At 37.2% G+C, this 27,082-nt stretch overlaps 1 protein-coding gene and 1 non-coding gene across 2 annotated transcripts in view; one reads left to right on the top strand and one right to left on the bottom strand.

Annotated features, from left to right (window-relative positions):
• DCAF6 (DDB1 and CUL4 associated factor 6) overlaps positions 1-27,082 on the bottom strand; it is a 72,387-nt gene that overhangs the window by 23,158 nt on the left and 22,147 nt on the right. The window contains 6 exon segments of the mRNA XM_033092231.1: positions 371-488; positions 9,358-9,417; positions 16,166-16,336; positions 23,712-23,972; positions 25,586-25,705; positions 26,948-27,041. Of these exon segments, the coding sequence (XP_032948122.1) occupies positions 371-488; positions 9,358-9,417; positions 16,166-16,336; positions 23,712-23,972; positions 25,586-25,705; positions 26,948-27,041 (824 nt within the window).
• TRNAK-CUU (transfer RNA lysine (anticodon CUU)) lies at positions 1,286-1,359 on the top strand. Its single transcript has one exon. It is a non-coding gene; the product is annotated as a tRNA-Lys (tRNA).

Raw genomic sequence — 27,082 nt, 5'->3', positions numbered from 1 at the left:
ATACATAGGACCAAGACGGCAAAAGGCTCCAAAATGTCAGGTTTGTTCTTTTTGTATTAATGGTCTATAGGTGATTCTTTTTATCTTTTGCATTTTCTATCTAAAGAAATATCCCAGGACTAGGAATATCAGCGTTGCCTGGGAAGGTTTTAGAAAAGCAAATTCTCTGACCCCTCCCCGAAACTGAACTCTGAGAGTGGGGCCCAGTCATGTGTTTTAACAAGCCCTCCAAGTGATTCTGAAACATACTAAAGTTCAAGAATCAACACATTACACCAAAACAAGACATAACGATGATGAAGTGCTAAAAAGAATATCTAATACAATCCTACAAAATGGCTAAAACATCTTTACAAAAATATGAACTTACCATTCATCTGTAAAGTTCAGTTTTATTGTGCTTGTAGTTGTTCCTTCTGTGCTGTAGTGCAAACTTAAAACTGGTTCACCTGTCCCTGGTTTGGGGCTCAGCTTTTCATTATTGTTATCTGAAAATTGTGTTTAAAACATTTGAAAAAGTCTCTGAAACCAATAAAAAGATGACATTTCCTAACATTTATAAAACTTAAATTAGGTTGCCCTTGTCATAATTCTTTCTCACATCTGTTATGGTTCTCACTTTAAGTTCAAAGGCAAGTGTTATAGAAACACTTACATTCCAAAGCAGCATTGTATCATTCTAGTTTTGTGTACATGACTCCCTTTGATTCAGATGGAAATCAAACACATTTGAGAACAATATTTACTCATTAGGGAATCAAAGACTACTACCATGCAACGACATATGCTGTAAACTAGTCCATTTACTTAAGGGGACGCTCAGGGTTTTCTACTGTAGTTGCTACAGCATCAAGTAACAACTACCTCCCATTGGCTTCTTCAGAAAACACTGAGAAGACGCGAGAGCTCCAACAGAAAACTCTGTCTTTCAAGTTTATAGACTTATAATTCAGGGAGGGGTTACAGCCTGCACTCCATTGGGGGGAGTGGGGAAGAAAATTTACTGTGCTTTATTATTTTCTAAAACTCTGTTATAAGATCAGATGTTTTGATATATTTCATCTCCTCCTCCTGACTAATCTTGCAAGGAATTTGATCACTAATTTACAGAAGTGGCTATCCATGACATATGTCTATTTCAACGCATAAAATCTTTGTAAAATGGCAAATAAAATCAAGAAACCCTACAGAAATTGACACAGACCGCTTCAAAGTTACCCCCCCCAAAAAAGAGTATGCAGATATTCAAGTACAAAATTAAATAGGGTTTAAAAAATTTAGGGGCGGCTGGTTAGCTCAGTTGGTTAGAGCGTGGTGCTCTTAACACCAAGGTTGCCAGTTCGATCCCCACATGAGCCACTGCACTGTGAGCTGCGCCCTTCACAACTAGATTGAAACAACTACTTGACTTGGAGCTGATGGGTCCTGGAAAAACACACTTAAAATAAATAAAAGTGGAAAAAAAATTTTTTTTATGATAAATAACATCTTGGGGGAGCATTAAAATACACAGTGAATACAAACTGCTGTATAATGAAGCATGTAACATTTCTGCCAGTTGCCTGCAGAAGGAAAAATCTGTGATATAACTCCTTCATACCAGGTCAAGGACTGATATGATAGTGCTAAAAATAAGCTTTGTGTTGAAAAATAACAACAAAAGCAGTAACAACTTAATAAAACCAAAATCACTCAGGCTATGTGGCTATTAGGTCCAGTTTACATTGCCATAAAGGACTTAGATCTTTTCGCATTTCTCTGGAAGACGCTGGCACACTAACTGGAAGACAATCTCAGAGAACCTGTGCTCTAGCTTTCATCCTGTGAGCGGGCGACTACCGCGACAAGACTTCAAGCGCAGAACGACACTAGGAAGGAAAAAGGAGTCTCTCCATGAGAAGTCAAGCTGATAACAAAACTCATCGAGTATCAGTGTTACGGCTTCATTTCTCGCTCATGAGAAACCCTCTCCTATAACTTTAATTACTATTTGAAAATAAAACTGTGTTGAATTCTAAAGCTGGTCTCCCAGAGGGTAAAATCACTTTGTTTCTGTACTACTTTTGTTATGACTATATGTAAACAACTGCTGGAAACATATGAACAACCCAATACAAGTTTTAAAGATTTAGTATTACAACCAGTGTTTTAGAGGAGGTATTTTGCCAAATGGCATGCTGATAAAATAATTACATTAACAGACCTTTGAATTACACACAATGATCAGGAATGGAACTTTTAAAACATCTGTCCTATCCTGACCATCTTTGAACACTGCCCTTCATCATGTTCACACGGAGTTTTCCTTTATTCTTTAGTTATGTTGCTGAACAGCCAAAGTATCAGTCATTTGGAATTGGGGAGGAGGAGAGACAGCTGAAAGACTAAATGATTAGGACGCAGGGTTAGATCTTTCAGTACCTCTCATGACACTGGATAAAGTGCTTTGCTATTTATTTCCAGTTTCAAGTCAAGAAGGAATAGAAAGCAAAAGCAGAAGTGAGAGGCTGCAGGACTGAATGTCTTAGCTCCACTTTGGTTACAGAAGTGTCAGTTATGAGAAGCCTGGTGAAATTTAAACGCTGTATCAAACCTTTTGTTTTGAAGAAAATTAGACACAGTTATCAATACCTGCATGCTGTGATTACAGGAATACAGTAAAACAAAAGAAAAAGAAAGAAAGAGCTGTCAAGAGGTCAGAATGATGTAGAAAACATCATTTAAATTTATACAGGACCCCCACCTCCCAAAAGCAACAAGCTTCCTGAGATGGTCAATGTTAATTAAAATCTTCTTCCTTATGGTTATCTACCACAAAGTTACTACTTAATCTCTCATGAACATAATCTACATATTGTAAATCATGTAAAACATAGTATCTAATTTATAAAATGACTATAGTTGACAGAATTTGTTCCTCTACGTTGTTCAGTAACTCTCCAGCCTTGTGTAAAATTGACCCATCATTACAGAAGTAGAACGCACTCTTCTGCGAGCTACAGAGATGTCAGACCCCCAGCCAGTTACCGGCCTGGAGACTGCCATAAACCAGACCTCTGGCCAAGCACCCCACAACCAGAACCTGGTTTCTGAATGGGAGGATGTATCCAAGCTTTAGAATTCACTCCCTCACCTTGTTCTATTCTCTTCCTGGATTGTTACTCTTTTGCTTGATTGTTTACAGTCTTTCAGGTTGGATTTCCTCAGAAATATAGATCCCTAGCTTATTGGGGAATTCACAATTCTTTTCTGACAAAAATAATACTTAAGCTACAAATGTCTAAGAAATATCTAAAGTATTAAAACATTAAATTTGTTTTATTTTTACTTTATTTGAAAAAATATTTGTAACCATTTTAATTTTCCCTAAGTTGCCCTATTTGTTAGAGGTTGGATCGGCAAACACATTCTAAAAGCTGTGCTATTGAAAGCCTTACTTACATAATGCACGATATAGATTATTTAAATATTTTGTTTACAAGTAGAGATATTTAAGAGCCTCAAGGTTTAGAACTTCACCTACACACAAGTACCTGTATACAGAAAGCACCATCATAATAGGAAGTAAATTTACTGAGCACTATGTGCCAGAATACATACGTTATGTATTCCTTTTTAAATCTTTGTAGCACATGTATCATCTCCACGTTACAGATGATGAACCTACTGGGCTGGTTTTTTTCCTCTAGTCACCTAGGTTTCCTTCCATATGAATTTCCTACTTACTGTCTTGGAAATTACTTGAATACAAAGTAGAAAGTAAGATTGCTTAAATAAGTAACTTTTAAATAAGAAATATCAATTATTAGTCGTTATTTCTGAGAAGTGATATGTAATTCCTATCAGCAACATTAAATAACTGATAAAAGTTCTGGTTGCCAAAACTGTCACTTGGGCCTCAGAGCAGTAGAAAACTGTGCTGTATCTTTTCTGGGGCACTTCAGAAATCAAACTAGTTCTTCTTCTAAAACATCATAGGAAAATAAAATTAATTACATGTCAGTGCACTCAGCACAAGGGCAGTGTAGTGGGGAAAAAAGTGCCCTTGACCTTGTCGGACACTCCAAGTTTTCAGATGGCTGCTCTGCACTGCTTAGCAATTAGAGTTATTAAAAACAACTGATGATGTTAGTAGCGTCCAGTGCTATCACGGCAAACTTCTGCCTATTTCAAACACATGCTTCAGAAGCACAGCAATGACCACATAAAAATCAGGACAACATACTGTATTATACTATATAAGACTTCAATTTGGGGGTGAGAAGTAAATAGTCTATAATATAAGATTCTGGAAACCAAATTTAAAAGATCTCTTCCACAATGGTATAAAAGCCCTTTTTTACAGATTGGTGTTTTGGTTCAGAAGAAAATTTCAATATGGGCTGGAGTATAAATTGAAAGCAACTTCTTTTAACTTTATTTAATTAGGTATCTTCCAATGGTTCACATAAGAACCACAAATTAACTTTGTTTTGCATATATTTTCAAACTATTTAAGCTGTGCATTTCTACAATGAAATTATATTCATTTGTGGTTCTAAAAAACATGCTCAAAGACATACAAACAATTGTGCTATAAGTAGTACAAAAATATGTCTTGGTAACCAGGTTTGTATATCATCTAAACATTGACATGGCTGTTTGGACTTTTAGCTAGGATACCCCTGGAGAACTACCCTACCTACCTGTAAATTTAAACAAAGTATTCAAAAATACAGATAATTAACTAGGACATAGCCACAATAATTTGTTTAGAACCACTATGCCCAACATTTTCTCTGCTGCTGGGTCACTGTTATAATTGTACAATCATGTATTCACCAACTACCTATAATAGCTTAGACAACCTGTCATATAGAAATCATATATTCTTTACCTAAGGAATTCTCTATTATACAATTCTCATTCCATTATGCCAAATGTTTACACACCAAAAAAATCTAAAACAAAACAAAATACATGGTGAAATCCTCTGAAAAAATGTAGACACATCAGTGATAAAGTTAGTCTCTAGTCAATTCTCCAAGCTCTACACAGAACCAGACCAGGCTGTGCTATTTCACCTTTTGTTAGCTTCCTACTGTCCTTAAAACCCGAAACCTTAAAATGTGCAAAGGCTCCTTCTCAGTCTGGGCCCTACCCCTCTCTCGACATCACAGGGTGCTCCAGACACACTGGATTCTTCCACTCAATCAAATGATTACCTCAGGCCTCTGCTCCTGCTGTTTATACCCCGCTCACCTGACTTAGCCATCACCTTTCAGATCTCAGCTCAAATGTCTCATCCTTAGGGATGCCTCACTTGGCTTCCATCAGAAGAAATGAAGACTCGCTCTTACACGTTCCCACTGAGCCCTGTTATTTCCTCTTTTATAACTGATCACACTTGCACTTATTTGTTCATCATCTGTCTTTACTGTTAGATGAGGCAAAGCACAGTGGTTATGACCAAAGACGCCGGAGCCAAGCCGCATAGGTTTGAGTCATGTTTCTAACACTTAGACAAGTTTCTTAACCTCTCTGCCTCAGTTTCCTTATATGGAAAAGGGGGATAATAATAGTCCCTAGTATATAAGATGCGGTTGGATTAAGTAAATTAACATGTAAAAATAGCTCAAAGTAATGTTTGGCACAAAGAAAATGTGATATAAGTGTCTGTTGTTATTATTATGGTTAATTACTATTAATAGTTATGGTCAATCAATTCTGTCCAAGCACAGGGAGTACTAGCTTTATTCGTGCATCCCTAGTGCCGAGTCCAGCACTTGCCACACAGTAGACAGGCATTTAAATTCTGCAGAATTAATGAAACATACAGACATTGCTCCACCATTTATTTCACTTATCTTTACATGTTTCTTGGAGTCTTGGTTTCTTCATCAGTAAAATGAGGATAATATTAGTATTTACCTCATTAAATTAGAGCAAATGCAATAATGCACGTAAAATTCTTAATACAAGTCCACTCAAGTACTAAAAACTCAATAAATACCAGTTATTTTTATCACAGACAATTCAGAGTTAGAATACAATTTAACTGGAGATATAGATATTAATTTGGCTAGCAGGAGCATGGAACAAATGAGCATATGCAATAAAAATTAAATAGGGTTTAACTTCCAAAAGATCAAATACAGGTCTCCCCTGCTTTTCGAAAGCCCAAGTTATACTACTTCACTTTTACAAAAGACCTACATTAGTACCAGTTTTCGCAAAGCAAAAAAAAAAAATCGAGGAGGATTTTTGCCTTTATGAAAAAAGCAAACACAGCATCCAGCGCTTGTTTTGCAGCAGCTGTTAGGGAGGCAGCGCACAGCTGAGCAGCGAGCAGCCCCACCAGCCCCACCACGCTCCTTCCCGGGAACCACATTCGGCATCAGGCTCTCAACCATGCCTGTGAGCGTCAGAGCCTTAGCTCTATTTATTTTGTACTTTCAGCTTTTACTATATGCTTTACACCATTTCGGCCTATGAATGGTTTCACAGGAACACTCCACTTTCACCTAGCGGGGGGAAATCCTGTGTATAACTAATGGGAAGAATCTAGACTTAGTAGTTGGGAGAAAATGGATGAGTTACTTTATTCTAAGCACCTAAGTGATGATTAGTTCTAAGGAATATAAAAAATCTAGAATGAAGTCTGATTTCACTAACTTATTTTTTCTCTAGAATTTAAAATACAGTATTTACAGATATATGAGGTCAGATAATTAAGTTCGCGAACTCATCCTAGAAAAAGAGCAACATGCCTCATTGCTGAATATCACTACGGTCACCTTCGAAGTACTCCCCTTGGGAAGCTATGCACTGATGCCAGCGCCTAGTCCACCCTTCACAACAATTTTGGGACTCTTTTTCTGGAATGGCCATCAGAGCTGTCGGCATATTACCCTTGATGTCCTGAATGTCATCAAAATGTCTTCCTTTGAATATTTCCTTTATCTTTGGGCAAAGAAAGAAGTCATTGGGGGCCAGATCAGGTGAGTAGGGAGGGTGTTCCAATACAGTTATTTGTTTACTGGCTCAAAACTCCCTCACAGAGAGTGCCGTGTGAGCTGGTGCATTGTCGTGATGCAAGAGCCATGAATTGTTGGTAAAAAGTTCAGGTTGTTTTCATCTTTTTCACAGTCTTTTCAGCGCTTCCAAATAGTAAACTTGACTAACTGTTGGTCCAGTTGATACAAATTTATAATGAAAAATCCCTCTAGCATCAAAAAATGTTAGCAACATCATTTTGACTCTTGATTTGGACTGACAGAACTGTTTCGGTCATGGAGAATTGGCTGACTTCCATTGTGCACTTTGACACTTTGTTTCAGGGTCATATTGGTGCACCCATGTTTCATCACCAGTGACAACACAGCCCAAAACATCATCTTGCCTCTCCAAAAGGTCTTGGCAAACTTCGACTCTCCTTTGCTTTTGTTCATTGGTGAGCTCCTTCGGGACCATTTTTGTACACACCTTTCTCATGCCAAGATTTTCAGTTAAGATTTTCTTAACTGTTTCTCTATCGATGTTTACTTGGTCTGCTATGCTTCTCACAGTCAGCTGACAATTTTGATGCACAATTCGATGAATTTTTGCAATGTTTTCATCAGTTCTCGTTAATGGTCACCCTGACCTCTCTTCATCAGTGATGCGTTCTCTCCCCTCAGAAAAACGTTTAATCCATTTGTACACTGCTGTTTTCTTCATGGCATTATCCCCATAAGCTTGGACTAACATGTCCCTGATTTCACTTCCACTCTAGCCAAGTTTAACAAGAAATTTAGTGTTTGTTCATTGCTCTGATTCAAGTTCAGACATTCTCGCAACACAAAAACACGCAATAATGAACGCCATTCAGCAAGACACCACCACATGTTGACACGAACACAGCTGAGAGACACTGATATACCAGGGTTATGAAACCTTACCGAGTCGTTTGTACAGTGCTGCCAATGTAAGCACACGATGGCAAGTTCGCGAAATGAATTGTCAGACCTCATACTTTACATGGCCAAAACCCCCAAAATCTCCCGATTTCTGCCTCCAAACTAATCCACCCTAGTAAATGGCATCATCATTCACCCAGGCATTCATGCCAAAAATCTGGGAGTTATCCTTTATTGTCTCTTTCCATGATATCTCATACCATATATAAATTAAATACAAACTTAAATTGAATACAATATTCAATATAATTCCATGGAAATTATTCTAAGTGATTTTACAGACTATGAATCTGGCTACAAACTCTTTGGTAGTAAGACACTATTTATATTCCTATATCCTTACAACAAAAAGATTATTTGATTAGAGAGCAATTTTAAAGAGTAGTATATTACAATATAATGCTACTACAACTGGGTTTTACTTTAATTATTCTTCACTGCTAATACCACTACAATGAATGTATAAAGATAAAACATGCTTAATTTCTTAGTTCTCAAATTCATTTACCAATTCATTCATTCATTCTGGAGATCAGAAAAACCTATAGGAATGCATGTCATCTCAGGTCTATAAACAATAATTTAAGATCAGAAGTACAGAAGGAGTTTTCTAATTTGTTTTAAAATTAACTTCTGACTATTTCCCCAAGAAGATAGTTAAAATCAGATCTACTTCCCACCAAAACAGGTGCTTCAGCAATGTTAAATCTCTCCAATACTGCTGACAAGTACCTGTCATCCTACATATGTAAACTTTCAGCCAACTAAATAAAGCTTATGGCTTTAGTGCAGAGCTAGCTTTTTAAATTTTTTGTAAAATATTTGTAAAATTGATCTCATCAGGCTGTGCTCAAGGTTTCGAGGTTGATCCTATGCCTCTCCTACTTCAACAAGACCAAGTGGAGGGTGGAAGCTATTTTCCCCTCCGACTGGTGGCTCTAGAGCTTCATAATTGTATTCCTTATAGTTAAAGCTAGCAGGAGCTTAACCTCCAGAAAAGTGAGACATAAAACCAAGTATCGTTACTATAGCAATGTAGTAATAAGAGTATTACTACGTTCAAACAACCTTTTTAATATTATCCACGAGATAATATGTTAACCTCACATCCACAGTTCTACACAATTTTATGATACCTAGAATTTAAAAAACGGATATAATTTATATCCATTACAGTATTGTTTTAAGAAGAGAATTCAAAGTTGGCATAAAGGATCCAAGGTAGAAAGTAGCTTACACAGAAACTAATTTGCATAGGCCAAGGCCCTTTGTGCACACCACCACCCAGGGCCACTCAGCCCACCAAACGCTGCCTATCAGACCAGGACCAAATGGAACGCTATGAAGAAGAGAGGGCATGGTTTATGACTGCAATAGAACTACGGCTGGAAGGCCATAGCACATCTCCTGCTGCACGCACCCTGTTGCTCGTCAAGGGACATGGATCCGAGCTGTTTGTTAACCACAGAAGAAGGAGAATCTGAAACAAAAATGAGATTTCAACTTAAAAGTAAGCAGCAGAAAACTGCACAGCAATGTCATGATCGTCTCTAAGCTTAGGGACCAAATATTTGTACAGGGTGGGGAGAAAGTAAGTACTTGGTGTGTTTCCCAAACAGTGAGTAAGCAGGGCCGTGTGCTGATTGGTTATTCCAGGCAAGCATTCAGCAACTTCAAGACCGGGTGGCGAGAACATCCCTCTACGTGCATGCATATACCTTTTGTCAAAGTCATTTAGCACAGGCACAAGGTGCAGGTAGAGAACACAGAAATGGGGCAGAAGGCTCCTTGTCCCGCTCCAAACCCTCCCCATCTCCGTCAGGTAGCTTGCCCTCTGAACGTGAGGATTCAGAGCGGGAAATGAAATGCTCACTACACTTTGCTAGATGGTGTTTGTTGCACCTTGAGCTAAAAAAGGAGCTCAAATGAAGATGTGAAAGAAAACGGTTTCTAAAAGAAATGTTCAGTGAAGTCATTACCATTACAGAAACATAGATAACTCTCAAATTCTCTGATATGTTGTGCATATTAAATCTGTACTCTGTGAAGTCTTTGGTTTCTGTAGGTGACTTGGTGGGAAAAAGAGAGGCAAGGAGAAGGCTTAATGGTCTGGGCATCATGCTTCCCACCTTGGCTTCAAATAGAACATTTTATTTTTATCCTTTTGATACACTGAGTTTCTATATTAGGATTTGTTTTTATAAATGGGCTCTGTTGCTCGCCAAACACTGGTATAAAGGGAAGGCAGCATGCTGAAATTGAAAGAGCACTGGCCTGGAGTTAGTCATTTTAAAAATTCTATCCCTGGTTCTGTAACACAGAACAAGTCACAACATTTTTCGACCTAAGCTTCTCCTTCCTCTTGGTCATCCTAGGGACCACCCAACCTAAGCAAGGCACCGGGGGAGAGCAGAGGACGGGGCCACTATCCCTGGCTTGGCTGGGTCCCAGTGTCCCACTGGGACTACAGAAAAAGGGAAAATGTGGATTATACGCATAGTCCTCTGCTAAACGTAAGCATCATTTCTAGCTTCTAATATCCTGAGCTCTAGCTCTTAGTAAGTGTTGTTAATAAAACGAAAACCTAGCATTTTTGACTGATCACCAGTTTCCATTCATAATGGCATTTTACTCCCCCAAAGGTAGATATTTTGAGTTAAGAGTATCCTTAAGTCAACAGCTAACAGTTTTCCAATATATCCTGGATTCTCAGCACTTTTGTATCACTTGGCTGAATCCTGCCACTGGGACCACCTGTATTTGGGACCACAATTTTAAATTGTCTACTTTCTGATATAACTGGTTTGTTCATAGATTTTTGTATTACTAGATTTTGATAAAGTATGATCATCATTTGAAAAACAGCTTTACTTTTCCTTACTTATCACCTCTTCATCAAAACTTTAAATTCGACAAATCTGTACCATACAGAAAAGAAAGTAGGAATGGCTGTATTTCAGTCAGTTCCTTAACTATTTATGCTTTACTTATCGTTATAAGACTTCTCATTTATCCATCTCAGAATTAGATACAACATTCCTACCCACGTTGTTTCTGAAGAACAGATCAGTTGGTCTTTAGAGAAAAAACAAAATTATATTCTTTAAAATAAAGAAAAACAAAAATGGGAGTCACAGTGAAATACTGGAAAATCCCCCTAGAAAGTCTCTTTTGAAATATTTTTCATCCCTTTGGATTTATTATACATTTGAGTATGTTCTCATTTAATAATGAAGAGCCACACCAACTCTCCAAGCCATCTTTTTTCAAATATTTAATTTTTCCATACATTTAAAGAATGTGCAAATCTTATGAAATAAAATGCATCTTAATTTTTAAAATAAAATTTAGGAAGGAAGTCTCTAAAAAAAAAAAAAAAAAAAAAAAAAAAAACCCAGATAAAGAATCTATGCTGTCATCTCCACAAACTTGGTATTTTCAAACTTTTAAAGGATTTAAAATATGAATGAAGTTGATGCTAAGACAGAAAGATAGTGTTAAACTAAAATGATTTCCTTTTTGGTCCTACAGTCTGTATATCTAGGGAATTATTTATTGCTCCTCTCATCTTGAAAACCAATCTTTAATAAGAAACCCTCCTTGATCAGTGCTTCCATTCTATTTCTAATCTTGGGTGCCATGAAACTGTCTTTAGAATGCTTCTTTTCCTGCCATACAAACCTTTGAAGTGACATGTTTTTATACCACAGATATTCATAAATACCACACTGATAACTTCTAACTTACAGAAATATTTCCAAATATTAACTCAATAATCATGAGAATAGGTAATATATATAAAAGATACAATTATTAGTGCTGATTGCTTCAGTTTGCATACTCTACTCTATCTCTCCATAAAATACCTTCTAGGAAGCACCATGAAAAAATAAAAATCAGACCATATGGTCCTCAAAGATAATTTATTACAAAGTACAATAAATTTGGTTTGTCAGTTTATTGGAAGTGTATAAAATTATATTATTTTTACGGTCGAGATAAACTTTAAGCAAAAGCTCATTCAGTACTAGCTCAAGGTGTCTAATGCCAATTACTGTATGTTTTGGTCTCAAGCAAGTTCTTTAGCCCTTTGACATCAGCATTTTCTCAACTGTAGAAAGAAAATAATGAATTATACTTTAACAGGTAAATAACAAGACTCTTCAGCCAGTCTCCCCGGGTTCATATCTGGCTTTTCTCCTCAGTGATACTGTCACCCTGGGCAAGTCATTTAACTTCTCTAAGTCTCAGTTTCTCCATCTATAAAATGGGTACACTCGTGATATCAACTACACACTGTCCTTATGAAGATCTAATGAGATAATTCATGTAAACTACGTATGTAGCACATAGGAAAGAGTCAATTAATGATATTCTCACTTGCCTGCTTTTCAGAAACATGGTATCGAATGAAAAATAATGAGAGGAAGACGTTTTGAAAAATAGGGAGCATGTTCCCACCTTTAAAGTCCCACAAGAATTATTACTGCTTGGCTCCCGACGGTCAGCCAGGCAGCGAAGGTGTGCTTGCAGAACTAGGTCAGCATCAGATGGGACTGGGTCTTACTAAGGGCTTATATTATACACACTGAAAACGTGGGTCAAGCACACCCACTGGAGAAGCGCTACACGACTGTCACCAAGGACACTGGGGAATTGGTGTCGTGTCTAGGGCCTGCTCGCTCGCACAGGACTGGGTAAGTGCTGATTTTTTCCAATATGGCTCAGTTTTGAAAAGCCCTTTTTCAAAAATAATTACCAATGTTCTATACCCTTTTGGGGTATAAAAATTACTTTTTCCAATTGGTAAAACCGTGCCATAAAGTGAAAAAACAGTTCCTACCTGACCCTCTCTAGGCTGGCTCCCTGCTCCAGTGGGGCTCTGTGGTGGTCGGGCCAGGGCCGGCAGACTCCACAGGGTGCTGTCACTCTGAGCAGGAGCCAGCAGCCCATGACTTCAGGGGACCTGAAATGGAAAAAAAGAGCTGGGTTTAAAATCAGCCACATGCTGAATACCTCTGCCACAGCTGTTCGCGGCATCCATTCGAGAAACATACATACAGCTCACTCAAAGCTCCGAATGCTATCAGCCTTACACGGCTCTGATAGGAGCACGTTTTAAGGTAGTAAGTGAAAGGAACTATAATGCGGCTAGTACGTTATTATGTATACTGCTCTACTTAGGAGTATAACAACTTTTTTACACAGTATTACATAGTATCTACCCTATCCTTATGCCATCTCTATAAATTAGGCCGACCACACCACCTAAATGTATCAATAACTGGGAAACTGAGGCATAAAGCAGCCAAATGACCTGCCCAAGGTCATCTAGTCATAGGGCCAGAGACAAGACTTCAGCTAGCCTAACGCCCAGGCAGTGATCTGATGGTGGCAAATCCATGTCTTTATGATTAAAAAAAAAAAAAAAAATCACTTAAAGGCTAGAAATGACTTACAGAGTATTTCCTAGAAGCCTAGAAAAAAATTGATGTTTTTAAAACTAAATAAAGTAAAAATATTTTAAAGTAATATACTGTGACTTTGGAAAATGAAAAATTTGGAAATTACGTATGAAGCATTATCATGTATAGGTGTCAAAATTGTTTTAGAGCAGTTTTCAAACTGTACTTCAGGAAGCAGAGGTGCACTGGGGGTGGAAAGAGGAGCCAAGCAGGTGGTCATGCCTTATCGCTTTTCTCCTTTTATGTTTACATCACAACAGAGTCACTTTTGTCTATTTTATGTTAGGACTTCCACGGGAGACTCTGATAAGAGTTCACAGTTGAAACCACTGTTGAAATCTTTTTAACATTTATCTTATCTAGCTCACTTGAAACTGAAGATATGATACCATGTAATGATTTGAAATGATGTTTTATTTAGTTTCCAATTGCCCAGAAATATTGGCAATTAAATAGATATATTCTATCTGGGATTATCATTAAGTCGCATCAGGTCCCATCCCATTAAAATATAGATTATTTCTACAAAATGATTTGATCCCATTCTCCTATAGAAATTAGGTATTGTAGATTCATCTTACAGAGCCTTTCACAAAAGATCCTCACGAGTCCTATATTTTAGAAAGAGAATAAAATGTTTACTAGACAATGTAATAATTCAGAAATTCTGTATTTGTTAAAATTGCTTTGTTTCCAAGTCACATTAATGCCTTCTTTGAATATCTGATAGCTAAAAAACCTGAACAGATGAGAAGACAATAGAAATATCAGTTACTAACAGTTATCACTTACTGATGCTATAAAGATGTCAAGGTATAATGAGAAAATATTTTTTTACATGAGAATTGCACATTCTTCTATTGTTAATAAGTTAAAATCTAGAATGTTAATTTTGGTGCTTTCAATACTGAAAGATAATTTTAGCAGTAACCTAGCATGAGAGATGGATTAATTAACGTCCATCATACACATAAACAAAACTGTATTTAATCACTAAGTATAGGGAAATATTTTAATAATTGTTATTCAAATAAAACCTATCTCCCTGTTGAATTTCATAAATTTAATTCATATTCATTATTTCTATAATTTGTGTGTTCAGAAATAAAGAATTTTGTATTAAGCCAACTCCTTTTTCCTCATATCCAGAATTTACTAAACGGGCAAAATATATAGATTTTACTAGTTGTTCTTTGTAACAAATTGACAAGATATTATTTAATGGTTCTTAAAGCTTTAAGTTAACAAATAGTGCTCCTGCGACATGCGAGGACAGACAAAAGTAGCACTGTCAAATGAGCCCAGGGCCTGTTGCAGAGTAGACTTCTTAGGGACCCATATGAATGCTACGTCAAAAGCATATGCTATAGATGAAGTGAAGGCAGCAACATACACGGAGTGATAGCACTAAGGGCCTCTAATGCTGGTTTATGTGGGCAGCCGGAGGGGCCCAAGTAAGTTGCTTCATAACAAAGAAGAGAGAACATGTTTCTCAACTTCCAAACTGTCAAGGTGTCTACTCAACTTCAGTTTCTTAAAGATTACCACAAATAGACTGCTTACCAAACGATATACTATTTAAAAAAAAAAACCAGAGACATTGTTGCTTGACCTCTATTAATATAACACTGAATTAAAAATCAGGTCCAGAATTTGTCCCAAACATCACACCTATATTATAGTTTTTTTAAATCTTTTGTATTTCACCACAGTATTATATAATGTGCTTTTGTTATCATAACACTTAGTGGAACAGATATTTATTTCTAAAGTAGAGGTTGTCCAGTTCTACCAATATACAAATTAATTCCAAGTAATTAAATCAGAGTTCTTAAAGTAACTAACGCCCAAACTCATCACTCGTTAGGGCAGCAAAACAAAGTATATTAAAGTATTATAATCTTCTTAGTTTCAGAACGCAGACACACTCTAGTTCCCAAATAGAGATTTATAGCACCTAACATAGTACCTATAATATAGGATAGACAGAACTTACTATCCATCTGGAAAAAATTAAGTTGACAAATTTTTATGCTATATTTTTCATTAATTCTCTCAACAAATGCTTATTGAGCATCATGAGCTTTCTGGTCATAAAAGAAACGGGCCATTAAAATACTCAATGAAAAAGAGGGTGGCACTGATAATTACAGTTATCAGAGTTTTACAGAATAAGAATTGGAACATCAGACCATGGAGTACGTTTGCTTCCCTACATATAAGAAAGTCGATTATGTGTAGAAGGAATAAGCAAGCAAATATTGAAAATTTTCAAATAATTACAGAAGGGGATGACTGAGTCAGTATGCCAGTATGGCCAAACAATATTATAATTCTAAACTCTAGCATTACTAGGTTTATATAATAGGAATACTGGTTAACTTTTCAAGCAAAAAAAAAAAGAAAAGAAAAAAGAAAAGAGACTAGGAGGAGCTAGGAGCCATACGCATGGAAACCATTTAAGCATACAGGAAATTTCAATTATTAGAAAGTAGTTCATCGGCTATAAAAGTAATCAACATTGGCCACTCTCCAAATATATGATAAATAAAACAATGAGTTATTTTATATTCCTCTCTGGCAAACGCTGCTGCCAATGGGTCCCTCTAGCCAGGGGTGATGACCCCACCCTGTGCAAGAAAGGGAGGGGGGAGCTGCAAGCACATCAGCTCTCGTTTTGAAGGGCAGGAAGCATCATATCACACGGCAGCAGTGCTAAAAACCAACTCTACCAGCTGCTCAAGGACACTTGACATTAATAACCTGAAGCAAGAGGGTCCTGGGCCGGGCCCTCGTGAGCAGACTGATCAGAAGTGGGAGGCTGGGGTCGGGCACGCGCAGCCAGCTCTCGCTGCCTCTGCTGCTCAGCCTTCTTAAGCCTCAGCTGCTGCAGGCGCTTACGGAGCAAAGCTATCTCGGGCCCCCTCAAACGTTCTGACACAGACGGGAAAAGAAAGGGGAAAGATAGCAATAAAATAGAAAAGAGTAAGAATTTGATTACACATTTGATTATACAAGACAACAGTAAGAATCTGATTACACAAGAGAGGAGGATATAAATTAAACACACGTCTCATAGAGGAATACTAAAAACAAATTACACATAAGAAAAGAAGTTACTGGTCAATAAAAGAGGTAAGCTACACAGCCTTCTACACCCAAATGCTTCTGTTTAACTTGCTGAATTAGACACATATCGTTCTCTAAGAATATTTAAGTAATTAAACAGAATGAAAATAAAATCCTCCATAAGCAAAACATTTAAAATGAACATTCCTTTCCTAATTTCATCTCTTTTTACAACAAAATGATACTAAGAAATGAAAAATTGAAAAATACCGGTTATGTTATCTAATCTACACAGAAAAATTACATACTAATCTTAATCAAATAATTTAAAAATTCAATTAAAAAGTTATGCATTTGGAAACAATTCTTGGAATTTATTAGTGGAGCGTTCTTTAAAAGTGGAAGGTACATATTTTTCAGCTGAAATGTTTCTTTTTATGTTAGAATTGTTTACTTTTTCTTTTTCAATGCTCAAGTATATGTACATAATGTTTAAGATTTTCTTACTTCATCTGAAGCACTGGTTATACATAGCAAGTAGAAGTAACATTTTTCTATAGAAAACAGAAATTCTGCAGAGATAGTTATTGAGTGCCTACTATGTATGAAGCATGATCTTAGGCTCTGGAGATAAACAAAATAGTGAACAAAATAGTCCCCACGGTGTGGTTTATGTTCTGAGAGGAAAACGGACGTCAGTGAAGACACATGTACGTAATACACATATTGTGTGTGTCTGGATGTCAAAAGGGGATAATGACGATGAAGTAAATTAGGGAGGGTGGGGTAAGGGGGACAGAGGTAGTGGGGGAAGGCTTGTTCTGTGTACAGTCATTAGGGAAGGCTTCTGTCACAGGACGATGTTCGAACAAAGACCTCCAGGACGCAAGGATGTAAACCACAAGCATATGTGGAGGGAGTGCTCCAGTGGAGGGAAGGCCAAATGCCAACACTCAGAGAAGGGAGTGTGGGATGTGGGATGTCTACTGCAGGAAACGGCAGCACACCTGGCTGAGGGTATGGATGTAAAGTGAGCCCAAGGTTTCGGCCTAGGTAACAGGAAAGAAAAATGGAGCTGCCATTTATCGCGACAGGGACGAATGAAGGAGGAACAAGTAGTATTAGAGGAAAGAAAAGAACTAACAGATACCCAAGTGGAGAACCTGAGGAGGGACTAACAGTCCAGAATTCACCAGGAAATCCGGACATCACTGGTGACGTTTCTTTAAGCCACCGAGAGAGCAAGTGATGATCGAGGAGAAGTCTAAGACCTGAAATCTGGGACACTCTAATGTCTAAGAAGAGAAGAATCTCTAGAAAGAGTAAGAAAGAGAAGCCAGTGAGGAGGCTGGAGAATTGAGTGAGGGGACTTGCATAGGCTAAGTGATGACAGTGTGTCAAGAAGGATGGAGTAAGCAGTTGTCAAATGCTGCTGATGTGATGAAAAGGAGCCTGAGAACTAAGCACTAGAGTTTGCACCTTGGAAGTCATTGATGACATTAACCAGAGCTGTTTTAGTGAAATCACAGGGGCCCAAACCTGACTGAAACAGGTCCAAGACAAAGGAGGAGGTAACAAAGAACCACTAAGCATGTATACTCAATGCTGATGGACAATGTTGAATTGGGAGGAGAAGAATGATGTATGGTAAGAAGTGGGCAAATGCAGGCAGGATGTCCTTGAGAGACCAAAGGAGATGAGCTGCGGGGGACAAGAGGAGGAACAGGTTTTAGATAGGGGCACAAAAACATCACCCACCATACCCAAAAGGGTGGCAGAAACACGGGTAGATTCGACATAGGAGCACACAACAGCTATCTCTGTCGACCTGGTGGTGGTGGGAGCACACAATTTCAGAGACACCGGCCGCAAATTACAAACTACCAAATAACTTTCAGCCTCCTGTATGTACATTTATAAGGGGGCAAAATTTGGTTAACTGTTTCAAGAATCGATCATGCCAGAGATATTATATTAACCTCTCTTTACCATGTCATCTATTTATTTATAAAGAATTCATTCAGTTAGCCAACTGGCCGTTAAGATTTCCCAATTCAAATATTCCCATAGTCTCTCATTGCTAGTTTTTCCTAGGAGATTCTCCGGTACTAAGAAGGACAGTATTCACTGAGAAGTAAGTTGTGATGCTCAAAGACATAGTGTCTTCTTTTTAGGTGTATCATATACCGTATTTATTGCCAGCATAATAGCAATGCTTTTCGCGGCACAGAGCATGAATATACAGCCATAAAGTTTGTCATTTTACACTTCAAAAGAAATTAGCATGAAGAGAGAGATTACATATATCAAATTTTGCTAGTTTTAGAAAAGTCACAAAAAAATTCCAATTTCATTCTTGTTCCAAACCCTCTCTCCTGCACAGCCAAATGTGTGATGGGGATCTAAGAGTCTCCATCCTAGACTTTCTAGGTGAAGTAGCAAATAAACAGCAGACTCTAAATGCAAGCACCGACGTTCTCTAACTTGAAAAATTAAGATTTAGCTATGATAATGTCATGAACCATTTATTCAATGCTTCAGCGCTTTGTAAAGAAGAATCTGTTCGCTTGCTTTTAAGGCTGGTTGTATGGTGGCTTTACCCTCCCCCACCTTAGGTTAAAAAAAAATGAGGTAGGAGAAGAAGCCAACACATAGCTAGCTGGGAAAGGCAACTACTGAATTAAAACTTCCGACTACACACAGCAGAGTAAGCAAATATTTCTGCCAGCAATTTGACATGTTAAAGGCAGGAAAAAGACACCCACATCACATCCTTTTAAAAACGTATACACACACATATGTAATTTATAATGTGAATAAATGCCTGGAGAATTAGTTTTTTAACAAAAGCCAAAATGGAAAGTGAATAAAATGAATGAATACCTTTGGGTTGAATTAAACACCAACAATAACAAACAACAAAACCCTCAACAATGTGTCAGGAACTACTAACGGGAAATTTGTACTTCCACCTCCTGAAACTACTAACTCTATTCTTGTTTCTTTCTGGAAGACTCCAGGCCAGGCTCCCAACGACTTAACTCCCATTGAGACAGGAGAACAACAAACTGCAGTTGACCCAACTTGGTTCTAACCTCGTGTCCTGCCCCTCCAGCAGCCAGGGTCTTTGGTCCCGGACACTGGGTTACTTTCACATCGAATGTTGGGGTCCTTTGCCTACCTGCTATCAATCCGCCTCGGGACCAGGCGACCCGGGTACATTCTTTCTCCTAGAACTCGTCACTCCTTTACTGACTTCCAAGGTCTCTTCTCTAGTTGCCCCAAAGTGGCCATTAACCTAGTATTTCCACTTGTTTCTAATCTATATAAGGCCTGTACCTAGTCTGGGTGGACCCTGATCCCCTCTAAGGAAGCTGTAATCTGGATCTTTGGGCCTTGAAAGATTTGCTTTGATTTACTATACAACAGAGTTCTGATCTCCCCAGCAATTTTTCTGCAGAGCTCAATTCAGCTATAAAGATTCTGAACAGACCTAAATAAATTTGTAAATCTGAGCACAATTATTTGTAAGTAAACAGGACCATATCATATACTATCTTAATGAACAGGGGTCCTTTAGGTAACTCACTTCTCAAGGGAAGTCCCCAAAACTAATTTTGTATATACTGATATCCCTATCCAACCCCAAAATCCACCTTCTTGAATCATATCCTTTGGTTTAAATTAAAATGAAACCAAAGAAAAAAGCTGTTAACACGCTGGAATGATGGCCTTATCTAACACTCTCATCACCATGGGAAAAAATTACAAACAACACATGAAATGAAGACATTTCCAGGCTTAATTTAGAAACAACGAAAAGCGATGTCTGATAGGTATTACTGAAAAAAGAAGACAGTATTTTATAATTACTTTGAGATACCTTTTATAAATAAAACTGTGAAGATTTCATTTTAACTTATGTAGTTTCAGTTCATATTCACACCTTTCTCGTTTTTAACTAGATAATCGTATAACCACAGTCTTTTATTAAATACCACGTGTAAGAATCCAAATGTCTGATTAAATTCTGGGGTATGTATGTAAAATACGGTTTCAAAAGGTCTGACTAGATGAATTAAAACAAAATTCAAGAATATAAAGGTAAAGAAGTGAAAAAAACAAAAAACCCTATCCACTGATTTCAGGTTCTACCCGAGTGTACTTATCATCCTAATTCCGCTACAAAGCCCGACGTGGACTCGGTGGCCTTCTAGATACTCTATTCTTCAGGTATTGCATTTGGTACGCTCACCTCACTCGTCGCTTCATTTTGGTTTTTTTTTCTACTCGAATTTGTCCTAATTTCATCGTTTATAAAAACGATTTTTAAAAAGTATTTCTGTAAGTTACCTTAAAATATTTTTGAACAAAGTAGGAAATACATTCTGTCTGATGTGGTCTGGATTGCCACGGGCAAACAATGGATCCAAAAACGATCCACAACTAGATCCTCATTCACAGCACCTCATTTGGGCAGAAGGCTGGAAACATCCAGAATGAATGAAGTGGACCGAAACTACAGAGACTAAAAGATAGCTAAATACACGCTACATAGCTTATATTCGCTTAAAAAATAACAGATCGTCTTAACAATATCTTTAGAGAGTGACTATTTTGGGGCAAAAAATGCTTGTGTAGAACAAGATAGATAATGTCTGCCTTTCTTTATGGGAGTCTATTCTAGTAAGAGACAATAAATCATAAACAAATCAATCAAAATTGAACAAAATAATTACAAAAATTTACAAGTACTTTTTAGGAAATAAACAGGGCTACATAAAAGAGAATAAAAATTTAGGGAGGGTAGGAAAAGAAGATCAATCTAGCTAGGGTAGTTATGAAAGACCTGCCTTGGGTGACACTTGAGCTGAGACCCAAGAAAAAAGGAGTTGGCTATATGATAAGCCAGGGGGAAAAGCTTCTCAGGTGCAAAGAACAGTAAATACAAAGGCTCAGAATCATAGAGAGGCAGAAAAGAACTTGGCACACTCGAAGGGCTGAAAGAAAACCAGGAGAAAGTGGGATGATCAGCAGGGGTGAGACAGCAGTGAGATGAGGCTGGAGAGGAGGCAAGGGCCAGGCCATGCAGGTGGTGTGGGACCTCAGGAAGGAGACTGATTTTTTTTTTCTTTTGTAGGTTCAATCAGAGATGGGAGTTTTGCCAGGGAAGTTTTCACATTCCCAATGTCCCTTTCCTCCACCCCAGCTGAAGTGACAGAGGAAATACACGGGACATGAAGGCAAGGCATAAACATTTACATAAAGAGGTATCCACAGCAAGGCAAGAAGCACACTTTTTCATTTTCTCTATCTCTATGCAAGGCAGTAAAAGAAATCATGGCTCTAAGATGACACTCCCCCCACTGATGGACAATTCCTACTATCACAAACCTTCTGGACTTGGAAGTGTATGAGAGATTGGAAACAAAACAAAACATCAAGTCCTTGTTTAAATGTTGGGCTCTGGGATAATGAAAGGCCTATTGTCAAAACAATTAGACATAATCTTTAGATGTTACATCTAACATCAAATCACTTTCCTCAATAGCAATACTATCGTAGTAACATGGAAATACTCCAATTTTCCATGGTTTAGTCAATCAAAATTATTTTAATAATCTATCAGGTAAAAATATTTCCTTGCTTTCTTTGAAAAATGTATAGGCAAAGGTGCCAAGTAATGTTCAAACAATTATTATATGATCATCACAAATTTTTTTCCTATTTCAAATGATTGTGGTATTTAATATTTGCAATAAATATGGATAAGCATTTAGTAATTTGAAATGTAGTATTAAAATTTGTTACATATCTATAACAAACAAAGAAAAAGAAAACTCTAAATACTCAGAAATGTGTTTAAGAAACAACTGGAGTGAGTTAAGATTCAGTGGAACGTGAACATGAGCTAGGGAGTCTTGCTAAGTTTTCCTGATAACTTATAACTGATCAAAATCTTTAAGAACATTTCCAAGAATGCTATCACTTTAAAAATTCTTGTTTTTACTAATTTTACCTGCTTTGAAAAGCAAACTTTTAACTGATTCTGTCCCTACTTCCCAAACCCTCCAAAATATTTTATTTTCCCATAAGTGGAAATGCTAACTATCAATTAGAGTGTAGAAAACCTGATTTTATAACTCAGCGTTAGCTTATTATTATAGATAAATTGTACACAAGTCTTAACAGTTCCATAATTGATTCTGGCTTCTATTCCCATAGAAACTAAAAATGAATTACCAAAAATGGGATATACTGATAAATGAGTGCTTAATTTAAAACACCCCATATTTGGCAATCTGGTATCAGATTCCAGAGAAGCAAGAATAAAGTGACAGCTTGGCAGTTAAGCTGTTAGGAATTTTTTATAGGTTATAGCTTTGGCCTGCCAGCTATATCTCTTGTTGCTAATATTTTTGGTTATATGTGAAGTAAAATGTTTCCTTATAACCCAAAGAAAAATATGAATAAATATCTTACTAATTATTATAATTACATATATTATACAGTTAAAATTCCAAGTAAACTATAGATGTTATCTGTTGAAATTTACTGTTATAAATACTAGTACAACCCATAGTTTGGGGGGGGGAAGCTGAACAGGAAGAGTTATAATATTGAGGAAAATAGTATTTTAACAGAATTTAGGAGTTAATTTTTCTACTAATATCAAGTACCAAGAAGACAAAGATTTATTAAAACAATTCTTTCTCATGTAAATATAGGATTAATACTTCTTTTGGCAAATTGTATATGTTGTTGACAAGAGAACATATCAAACGCACCACATAAAATGTATTAAAAGTGTTCCATGATTTGAGGAAAATAATCAAAAATATAAATACAATAGAACCAATAATAAGTCAGGCTACATTTTCACCATTACTTTAATACAGACTAACAGCCAAGTAAGTTTGGAAAGATATTTTGCCTAAAATGGCCTATAAAAATAATCTTTAAGACAAGTGTATTAAACTATTGTTAAAACACTATCTGCTGGCACCTATATTTTTTAAAAATTGTCTTATGTCAGTGGAAGATTCCTGCTGCTTGTTAAAATTCATGCAAGTTAGGCACACAAGAATTTGGTGCTTAAGTTGCATGTATACATTTGGATCATTTCCTCCAGCAGGAACAAGCTGATGTGATTTCGTATCTTTCTAAACAGCCCATAACGAGGTTTTCATGATGGGAAACTGCGATGACCCACCACCTATTTAAAGAGTAACATCCTCACCAGACTGATGATGTGTGTGCTGTCCAGCTGCCTCGACAGGCTGCCTCTGTTCACTGTCTGGAGAAGACAGCAGGGAGGGAGATTGAGGTCTTTCCCCAGGAGATGCGGTCGAGTGAGCGTGAGCGGACGCTGCAGAGGACACAGACGGCTGCAGAAGCTGCTCGGCTGGAGCATCTACGTCCATTGCCATTTCACCCACTTCCAAATCAGCGCTTGACGGGACGGCAGGAAGAGTCGAAACATCTGACTGACTCGTTGCACCTTCAAAAAGCACATGTTGGTGCAAGTTCAAATACTAAATTCTCTAAAGCCAAGTACTCAAAACAGGTATGTTCAAAAAATACATGCACACTTGCATATGCGTGTACACACACACACACACAGATATATATATAATACATAGGAAATCAAAAGCACCCACTGGTGGTTTGGTCCTTTTGACCAAATAGGCTAATCGAGAGGGCTAAAGCTCCATCTACAGCACATTATTGTTAAAATAATCAATCTTTTAAGCAAAATGCTCAGTATGGCAGCTTCACTTAGAAAAAGCCAAATAACAGCTTGTGAGATGTCTATAAATAACATCCAGTCCCTTCAATTTAAAGATGATTCTGCTATAATAGATGGATAATGGATTTATATCAATATATTCCCACTCTGTAACATCATGTCCTTGATAAAATAGGTAATAAAAATTGTATTTAGAAGAGTGAACCCACAAAGAGGCCAGAAGCGGACTGAGTTCCCGACTCCCATTTCATCAGCAGCAATGTTTTACCCACTAGACCAGGGGTGTCCAAACTTTTTGCAATGTTTTTCACCAAAGGCCATATGTGGTAAAATACACAAAAACAGCCGGGCCACTCACTCGAGGTGAAGTATGTATTGCCTCACCTGGTTTATTTAAGTAAGCTAAATATATTTTTGGAATTTGCTGCAGGCCAATGAAAAGTGGATTGCAGGCCGCAGTTGGCCCGCGGGCCGCAGTTTGGACACCCCTGCTCTAGACTAACACGATGCTGTTATGATTCACAAGGCTTGAGTGTCTACTGTGTTTTGTGCTAGGCCTCCTGTTATCTGCGAGGAATAATTAATACTCAATAAACATTAAAATTCCCCCTAATTTTACTTCAAATCTAGATTTTTATTAAAAATGGACAAACCAAATTCATGTCTTGCAAGATACAACTACCATAGAATATAAAGTATTTTTTCTCTTAATCACCATGATTTAAGTTGCTTCTTAGTTTATATTTAAGCACAAATTTAATAACTCTTTAGCAAATCCAGTCCAAGGAATTTTTAAGAAAGTTAACTGATACACAGAAGTTAACAAGAAACATTTATGGATGACATTGAATAGATACTTTTTATTCTGGGATTTAAAACATTTAGGAGTTAACTTTTATATGCCTCATTTTTGACAGAGATAAGTAACCCGCCAAAGACCACAAAGCTGGAAAGTAGTGAACAAAGATATGAAAACAGGTCAGCTAACACCAGAAACAGTAATTAATAACGAATGCATATAAGTAACCGAAAGGAGAAACTATTCAATTGTATAAAATTTTTTTATCTACAGCGTTTTATACATTTCTACTCTCAGAGTGCATACAAAAAGGACTTTAAATGAGGACTATCATATGCTCTTATTTTTTTTTGAGAAAAAGAAAAACTAAGGGCTAGAACTAGTAGAATCTTAAGGGACAAATTGTACCCAATACTCTTTATCCTCTACTGCTTCACACAACAATAAGAACCTTGTATTACTGTAGGTATAAAACATGGTATAAATTAGATGATATAAATAAACCCGACGTCAATAAATAGTTTTTGCCAGCTTTCTGATGACTTTAATTAATAAGAAAAATTACCTCTGGGTCGAGATCGTCCTCGTCCTCTATTGCTTTGTGCAACTTCACTTGCTTCTTCAAACCACCTTGATAACATGTCAGACATTCTCTGCATCAATGACACATTGGGGCTTTGCTCTCCTATGACAACACAGGTCTTATTAGGGAACTTGGTAATAAGTCAGGATCTTTCAGTAATGAGAAAACCTAGATTTGAGGGCCTCAAAAATGAAAGCAATTAAAAGCAGTCCAATCGCCCAAATAAATTCTATGAATATATGAAAATCTACTAGAGCTATCATCACATTTCATAGTAAGTGTTTAAATGAGTGACTCTCCCTCTGTACTTGGGATTCCTCAAGCACAAGACTTACCTCTCCGACATCTCAGGCTATTCTTAGGTGCCGCCACACCAACCATACCCCAACCATACCCCAGACCTTTAGTTCCAAGAGTGCACAGCTAGAAAGGGCTCATGTATTACACGTCGAGCAGATTGAAAGAAAGGTTTGTCCTCCAATGTAAATTTCCTTAAGTTGAATTTGTTTTCATCATTTACTGTAAGCAAATTCCACATATGTGAAATACTGAAACCAGAAAGTGTTTTGTCTCTTCTCTCCCCCCTTTTCCTTCATGCAAGTATTTTCTTAAGGGCATTTTCATATTAAGTATGGCACCAAATTAAAACTGTGACAATTCTACTCTACAATCATATAATTAAAAGCAGAAATGATACGTTCTTGAATTTTCTATGAAATGGAATTTATTTTATACTTTATTGCTTTTATGTAATGTAGCTTTGTATTTAAATATATCTTCAAAAAATACTAAGAATAATATGTTGGGAAATAAGCTTTTGATCTTAAAAGATTTCAGAATTCATTAGAATAAGATTTTGGCTACAGATTCATTTATTAAAACACACATAGATTAATTCTATTTTAAAGTACGCCGTCTTGGTTTCTCATGCTTGTCAAAGGAACCTGATCGGGGGGGATTATGTGCTATTATAAAACTCTCAGGTTGGAAACTGATAGTTTTCATTCTATTTATATCTAATAAAAAGGCAAAAATTTGTAAGTTTGGTAAAGCCCAATGTCTTCTGGGACAGTGAGCATTCTCACTCTCTCAGTGGGAATGTAAAGTAGTACTTTGGGGAGGGTAATTTGATAACTACCACACTTAAAGTGCACTTATCCAGTGACCCAGCCATTCCACTCTTAGGAATTATATCTTAAGATACACTTGCACACGTCTGCTAAGACAGATGTACATGGATTTTGTTACAGCATCACTTATACTAGGGAAAAATCTGGACACAAGGTAGAATACTAATGTTTAAAAGCCATAGTAAGAAAGAAGAGTGGACCAAAGAATAGTTACCGTCCCGCTCTCGTTCACTCTCAGGCCTTGCTCGGGGTCCAGTATCTGACCAATCGCCACGGAGTCTCAGACGCTTCACTGGAGGCTGTCGTAACTAAATGGTGAGGAGAAAACTCATCTGCTCAAGTCTCACAG

The sequence above is a fragment of the Rhinolophus ferrumequinum genome, chromosome 22 (assembly GCF_004115265.2).
Source record: "Rhinolophus ferrumequinum isolate MPI-CBG mRhiFer1 chromosome 22, mRhiFer1_v1.p, whole genome shotgun sequence".
NCBI lineage: Eukaryota > Metazoa > Chordata > Mammalia > Chiroptera > Rhinolophidae > Rhinolophus > Rhinolophus ferrumequinum.
The sequence above is the reverse complement of the archived record's forward strand: the minus strand, read 5'-3'. Positions and strand labels throughout refer to the sequence as shown.